At 35.6% G+C, this 7,725-nt stretch overlaps 2 protein-coding genes and 1 long non-coding RNA gene across 4 annotated transcripts; 2 read left to right on the top strand and 1 right to left on the bottom strand.

Moving 5' to 3' along the window:
- Window positions 1–280: 280 nt before the first annotated feature.
- Window positions 281–1,524, bottom strand: LOC130499471 (uncharacterized). Its single transcript, XR_008938337.1, has 2 exons — window positions 927–1,524; window positions 281–844 (listed from the first exon to the last, which is right to left on the bottom strand). It is a non-coding gene; the product is annotated as an uncharacterized LOC130499471 (long non-coding RNA).
- Window positions 1,525–1,538: 14 nt separating this feature from the next.
- On the top strand, window positions 1,539–2,417 carry LOC108826140 (uncharacterized). The gene has a single exon (XM_018599517.2). The coding sequence runs from the start codon at window positions 1,550–1,552 to the stop codon at window positions 2,078–2,080; it is 531 nt and encodes a 176-aa protein (XP_018455019.1). The 5' UTR covers window positions 1,539–1,549; the 3' UTR covers window positions 2,081–2,417.
- On the top strand, window positions 1,990–5,679 carry LOC108827278 (GATA transcription factor 12-like). Of its 2 annotated transcripts, XM_056993573.1 has the most exons (4): window positions 1,990–2,003; window positions 2,162–2,285; window positions 2,956–4,552; window positions 4,829–5,679. In XM_056993573.1, exons 3-4 carry the CDS (start codon window positions 4,313–4,315, stop codon window positions 5,519–5,521), a joined length of 933 nt encoding a protein of 310 aa, XP_056849553.1. In that variant the 5' UTR covers window positions 1,990–2,003; window positions 2,162–2,285; window positions 2,956–4,312; the 3' UTR covers window positions 5,522–5,679. The 2 variants fall into 2 exon arrangements, with proteins under 2 accessions (XP_056849553.1, XP_018456159.1); XM_018600657.2 differs by lacking the exons at window positions 1,990–2,003; window positions 2,162–2,285 and having other exon boundaries at window positions 2,529–4,552.
- The last annotated feature ends 2,046 nt before the right edge of the window (window positions 5,680–7,725 follow it).

Below are 7,725 nucleotides of genomic sequence, written 5' to 3'. Positions count from 1 at the left end.
TATACACACTAAACTTTAACTTATAAACACTAAATTCACAATCACCATTTATTTGATTTAGGCTTTAGGGTTTGAACCCTATGTGATTAAGGGTTTAGGGTTTAAACCCTACTTGTAGTGTGAACTATATTTGTAAATCTTAGTGAAATAACATGTTCGGTGTAATGGTTATTAAATACATATAATATCTTCATCATTAAATAGCTGTTCATCATTGTGATTTATAAGAAAATGAGTATAGTTTGCTTAGAATGGCTCTTGTGAGAGAAAATCATGAGAATAGAGTGAAACCTCACAACTAAAACACATTTACTATTGTTTATGAGAATCCGAGTACAACACGTAACACATATATAACGATTAACAGTAACTAAATCCAAAGTCATAACAACTCTCACTAAGTATCCACTATTCGAGCTTGAACAACCTTGAAGTAGTTTCCGACACGAGAAACATAGATAAGCTAGGAAAGTGTATTCTGGTGCAGGCGCAAGACCAAGAAGAGCTTCAGTTCCTGTTAGGAACAGTCTATTACATAAGGAACATTTACCCGGAGGTGGAACTTGAAAAGAAACAGAACCATTTTTACAACCTTTTCTGTATATCCCATGAAAAGAAAAACACAAAATGGGTTATTCAATCAGCCATCGTCGTCTATTTGTAGTTCTTCATTCTATATTAGCTAAATAAATATTAAAATTTCATGTATTGCTAATGAATCACTCATTCTCTTCACAACCTCGCCTCTACAGCTTCTAATTTCCCGTAAAGGAGAGAAGTCAGTAACCAAATGTGAAGCTCCACACTCTGTAATGAAATCAGGGATCTTCTCCCTTGCAGCTCCCTAAATTGTAAGAATCAAAAGTTCATATTTCCCTTAATCATAACAATCCAAAGTACAAACGAAAGAGAACCGAAGAACTTACTTAAAATCGATTAGGTCAAGGAATAAAGATGAAGTGTATCTCTGTTTGAGACGGTAAGGCGCGGGTTCGAGATTCCGGTAAAGTGATTCACTTTGTTTCTGTCGGGAGAAGAGAGAGATTAAATCGAAACTCCCAGATTCTCTTGTAAGGAGAAGGAAGATGAACACCGACGACCAGGAGGAGGAGTAGGCGCCTTTGTTTAAGAAGAAACACCGGCGGAGCCAAAGAGGGGAAAAGGAATATCGGAGCCGGCGAATAAGGGACACTGGAGCCGGCGAAGTGAAGCAGCGTCGTCGAGTGTTCAAGTCTCTCCGATTTTCTCTCTACACGTAACAAAGGAGAGAGTTTTGATTAGGGTTCATGTGTTCAATTTGGGGATAAAATGGTGTCAGGGGATGTGTGTTTTGTTTTATTTCTTAATTAAATTTTTTTTATCGAAAATTAATTTTTTATTTAAAGAAAACAAATATAAAATATTGCGTTGGAATTATATTGGGGGTTTAATTGGATAAACACAAAATATTATTGCATTGGGACAATGTGGTGTTTAATATATGGCATAGGGACAATGTAGTTGTTTTTATGTTCCATATTTACAATTTTCCCAAATATTAATCCTTCTCATGGCCCCCCTTAAACGCACTTGCTCCGATATATCACACCAAATATCCATAGACAACACTCTAACCAAAGAACCAACTCCCACCGCAACTGCAACCACTACAAATTTGTTGTCGTTATCGGCGATATCCGAAGTGGAAGATGCAAAGTGTGAGTGTTGTGGCATGTCTGAAGAGTGCACGCCGGAGTACATAGACCGTATGCGTTCAAAATTCTCAGGGAAGCTGATTTGCGGGTTGTGCGCAGAAGCAGTGGAGCAAGAGATGGAGAAGATGAACAATAGTGAATTGGTGATGGAGAAACGGCGAGAGGAGGCAGTACATGCACACATGAGCGCATGTTCCCGGTTTAATAGACTAGGCCGGAGTTATCCGGCGTTGTACCAAGCAGAAGCGGTTAATGAGATTCTGAAGAAGAGGTCTAACAAGATGGTCAGAGCTACCAAGTCTGAAAAAGGTGGTCTCACTAGGAGCTCTAGCTGCATGCCTGCTTTGGCTAAGGAGCTAAAAGATCGTACATTTGTTAATAAGTAGAATATATATGTGTGCTTACGTTTTCTTTTTTTTGTGAAACGCTTACGTTTTCTTTTATGGGCCTGACTGGTGTAACCGCAGCGGTTGCGGTTGCGGTTGCGGGAGTTTGCGGGTGCTGGTGGTTGCGGTTTTAAGCGTTTTCTAGAGATTTGTACGACTGGTACAGCTGTTAGAAATTGTTGCGTTTGCGGGACTCTTATGACTGGTAAACTACCAAACGCAACATCTGTTAAATAATAATTTAACAATATTTATATTTTATGTAATTATAAAAATATTAAAAATCATAATAATATGATAAATATAAAATTTATATTTATAAAATCATATTATTCAATTTTAAAAATTTATAGAAAATATTTTAGTTTTGAATTTTTATAATATAAATTGAAATATAATATGAATACATTTTACAATTTCTATTATTTCAATTGAAAATTTTTATTGGATATTTTTAGTATTATTTTTATTTATTCTGTTTTTAAAGAAAAAAAATTTACCCTCTCGCAACCGCCCGCAACCGCAAACGCTAGCAGGAACCAGCTTTTGATTTTAAGAGGTTCGGAGCGGTTTGAAGCGATTTATAGCGTTTTATTGTGATTGTTTCGAAACGCCAACAACCGCTATAAACCGCAAAAGCTGCGTTTGCGGGTGGTAGCGGGAAAACCAGTCAACACCTATGTTTGTTTCTTTACAAAACCGTTTATTAAGATATAAAGTTACATGTAGAGAGGGAAAAAGGTATTAAGTTAGTTATATTTAGTGAAAGAAAACTATGGAAATTTTGGGTAGTGTATTTTTCTCCTGTAATATCTATAATGAAAAGTTCATTTCTCACTCATATATTTGTGGATAACTCGTGAATATAACTTTAGGTTTGTAAAGTTTGGGCAAATAATTTTAAGAAAAAATAATAAAGGCCCTAAGGGTTTTTCCTCACCTAAGCACGGCTCTGGTTGAGCACTTAGCGACACCATATGACTCGAGTCGAGGATCCGTCAACTCTATAATTTTGGGCTTTGCTTACTTTCAAAGAAGCATGAGCCTTGAGGCCCGATGAGGGGGGTTCGTTGTAGACTTTTCTTTTCGGCTTAAAGTTCGTTGTAGACTTGTAGGCCCATACAATTGTATAACTTGTAAATTGTAATGCACCACGTATCTTTCGCTTTTAACACGTGAGGGGCACTCTAGGCACTAATTTTGCCACGCACTTACTAGGTATAGGAAGATAAGATTATTTAGTTATAACAACTGAATGATTTTAATATACAAAATCGAGAGTTTGGCAATGATGTAGTAAAAAAAATAGTGAAGAACTATAAAAGAAACATAAACCTTATCCGATCCGTTGTCTCGAACTACGCTCGTGTAGGAGTTGGCGTAAAGCTAAAAGCTGGGTTCCACGGAACTAGGGAGTTGGTGTAATTACACGTTTCTGTAGTAAGCAGACACTCATGTGAAGAAGCTACGGAAACTTGAGTGATTCGCCTCTCTCAAAACACTAACGCTATGATTGCAAGCATTTGTAAAGGTGGTTTGTGACTTTGGAGGTGGTTAATTAGACTTAAACACGTTTGTTCATTACATAAATAAGCAAAATTTATCCCTAACGTTTAATTCAAAAAAAAAAAAAATTTATCCCTGACTACTATAATGATATCGACATATAATTTACTCTTACGTGGAGAGAGACACCTTAGGATAACCTAATTTGAGTGCAGAGACTGTTTATATCCGAGTCTCTGACTACGAGAGTGTATTGCTGCATGCAACGCAGCTGCGTACAAAGCATCTGCGCAAAAACCATTATACAACCTTTTTCACAGTCCACTGGTGCCCATTGACTCGTTGTACATATGCTTTTTTGTCTCCAAGTACTTATATTTCTTTCTTCATGTATGGGGACTGTTTTTTTTTTTTGAACTTAGCTTGTATGGGGACTGTTTTAGATGTAATATATTTTTGTGAAATTAATTAGCTATAAATACCTCGTCAAACCTTCCGATTTACATGTATCTTTTGTCCCCTTCAAACGCAATAAAAATGAAATAATTAATATGACAATTTATTCGTAAAGTTTTTCTTCCCATAGAAACCCATTTCTCTATCTTAACCCCTTTTAAAACTCACGTTTCCCATCACTCCACTTTCTCCTCTCCTCTCTCCCTCTAAAAGAGCTCCGGCTAGACCTTCACCGTAACAACCCCACCGGCAAAAAAACCTTTGAGTTTCATGGAAGAAGAACCTCATGAATTCTTACACACTGACCATTTCGCCGTGGATGATCTATTGGTCGATTTCTCTAACGATGATGACGAGGAAAACGATGTCATTGCTGATTCCGACGGGGCTAACACAACCACCGCCGTAGCCGACAGCTCTAGCTCCTCCTCCTTCTCAACCGCGGGTCTTCACAGTTTCCACGGTGACGTTCAAGACGGCACCAGCTTCTCCGGCGGCCTTTGCGTACCGGTATGATAATTAAAATCAGTCTCATATGTACGTTTGAACAATTAGGGAATTAAAAAGGAAAGAATAATTAGGGAATTAATCTCTTTTCTAAAAAATAATAATTAGGGAATTAAAAATATGTTTGCTTTTTTGCGTGATTATGTAAGTTTAGGAAATAAAATATATGATTGTAATTGCGATTAGTTAAATTTAAAAGGAATAAAAAGAAAATTTGATTGGTTAGTCGATTTTTAATTATTTTGAAAATATGTTTTTGAGTATTTCGTTGAAACACAGAGTGATGAGTTAGCTGAACTGGAGTGGTTGTCGAACTTCGTGGAGGACTCGTTCTCGACCGAACATGTTCAAAAGCTCAACCTAATATCCGGTAACAGGACCCGACCCGACTCAAAATCCGACAGCAGTCCGGTTTTCACCACTGACGTCTCTGTGCCGGCCAAAGCCAGGAGCAAACGCTCACGCGCCGCAGCATGCCACTGGGCCTCACGTGCGCTTCCCGAGGAAGCCTTTTACGACAACCCGTTCACAGGACAAACCACTATCTCCAGCCTCTACCTGTCTCCGCCGTCCTCGCCGACGCCGACGGCTCAACTCTGGAAAAAGCTAGCCGTGGACGCGTCCTGTCGGAAGAAAGACTCCTCGCCGGAGTCCGGCGGAGTTGAGCGACGGTGTGTCCACTGTGCCACCGACAGGACGCCCCAGTGGCGGACGGGTCCAATGGGTCCGAAGACCCTGTGCAACGCCTGCGGCGTGAGGTACAAATCGGGACGTCTGGTGCAGGAGTACCGGCCGGTGGCGAGTCCGACGTTCGTGCTGACAAAACATTCCAATTCTCATCAGAGAGTTATGGAGCTCCGGCGTCAGAACATGACCAAGTCCCGCCATGAGTTCATACATCACCGTTACGGTAAGGACACTGCCATGATTCTCGACGTCTCATCGGACGGTGATGATTACTTGATCCAGTGATCCACCATAACGGTGTCTGAATGATTCAATCAAATTTTGCTTTGTCTTAATTAAGTTTTGGAAATTGTTAGAATATTTTGTTGCTTTCTTTATGACATGAATTGAATTTTATAGTTAAACATACTTATACTGTCATTAATTTAGTTTATTTCGATCTCTATACCATGGATTAATCATCAATTAGGTAGTAACCTGGGCAGAGTGAAAAAGTTTATTAAATAATTTATTAATATAATTTTTTACCTAAATTTTCTTAATTCATAAACAATCACAATTATTTATTGCATTCGTGTACAGAAACCTCAAACATAGCTAAGTTCGATAATACAGTATATGAAACTTTCAATTTCTAAAAACATTCTCATTCGAGTATTTTAGTTGATGTAAACCTTAATGATTTTGTAATTCTTTTCTTTCAAAATGATATTTTTCAGTAGTTGTATAGAAAGAATTTTGGTTCAATAATACAATGGTTAAAAATGTAGGAATTAAAAATAAGTTGATTGAAAAAAATAGTGCAAAAACATTAAATTATCTGCGGTTAAATGAAAATGTTTCTATTTTAATATATAGAGGATGTTTAGATCTACAACATGTAAAATTATCTTTTCACATGCTCATACTTTTACCATTACAAAAGATAATAAGGCGATAATCTGTATTTTGAGAGAAGATTAATCTATATCATATATATACATGATAGAGGTGAAAAATCATAATGTTGAGATATTGGTGGGAGAGTGCCTGTGTTAGCGATATGTCGCCTCGATGATCAATGTCCCTATACTATTTTGTTGCATATTTATTTCAAAGTTTCTAGTTTGCAAATACTGTGATCTATACTATTAAAAGAGAATCATTCTAAAAAAATCTACTTAAACAAAGTTATTAGACCCTTTCATTTTTTTAGTCCAACCTATTACATATAACAAAATCTTATAACTAACCTATTTTATAGCAACTTAATAAGATTTTCCTTTCATTTAAATAAAATCTATTACTGTTATTGACTTTAAATGTTACTATAATCTAAACCGTTGACTTCTAGCATTTTAAATATGTGCGTAAGAAAGATTTGTATAAACCACTGTTTCTATTACTAATGTTTATATAATTTTTTTGTATCGAATAATGGTGTCGAATTAATTTAAAACAACATTGTACCTCATCTATACTATTAAAAGGGAATCATTACCAAAAAACTTACTTCAAAAAATTGTTGAATCCTTTCACTAACTAATTATTTTTGATCCAACTATTTGGAAAATTGATTTGCGGATGCGGGTTATGAGTTTTTTATGCGGATTTAGTATGAGTTGGTGGATTTTGGATCGCGGCTACCCGTCAACCCGCAAATTATTTAAAAATTAAAAATTAAAAAAGCAAATACTTTTTAAATACAAGAATTTAAAAATAATACTTTTAAAATTTAAGTCATGTATAATTTTTTATTATAAATATACTTTTATAGTAATTAAATTAAATAATGATTTTTAAAATATGTATATAACCTACGGATAACCACAAAATTAAGCGGAGCGGATGCAGGTACAATATTATTTGTTTGCAGGTTGTACGGGTCATATTTTTAACCAAAACAAAGTTGAAAATCCGAGGGTTGGTAGGTCAGCGGGACGAATTCGACCCGCAACTCAACCTTAACCGTACGTATACCGGATCAAGTTTTAAATTACAATATATTTTGATCTACATTTATACACAAATAGAATTACAAAAATACAAATATAATCAGAAAGAAAAAATAAATATTAAAAATTAAATTTAAAATAAAAGAAAAAGGACGGGTCAAAATCTAGTTGTTTCTTAAATAACAATCATTTCAGTTTTGTAGAAAATAATTAATAATAAACCAAGTAATACTAATATTTACAACCCAATTTGTTAGTTTCTCTGTCTGATGATTTAGTCGTACGAGCATATATACACAGCCAAAGTCTTTATCAGGATCAGTTTTAGAGTCAGAGTTATATTACATGGGTCAATAAGTCTATTTTACTGTATTTCCTCAATTTTCTCTGTAAAAACACAAATAAAAAAATTCATTGATTTCACATGGGTCATATGACCCACTTCACTATGAACTGCCTCCACCACTATTTCATATATGTATGTATCCGTATTGAGAGTTCTTAAAAAAATATTTCACCAAAATAATAATATTTTAATAAGAAAGCTTTTAAAAG

The sequence above is a fragment of the Raphanus sativus genome, chromosome 9, assembly GCF_000801105.2.
Source record: "Raphanus sativus cultivar WK10039 chromosome 9, ASM80110v3, whole genome shotgun sequence".
Taxonomy (NCBI): Eukaryota; Viridiplantae; Streptophyta; class Magnoliopsida; order Brassicales; family Brassicaceae; genus Raphanus; species Raphanus sativus.
This window is presented reverse-complemented; position numbering and strand designations above follow the sequence as displayed.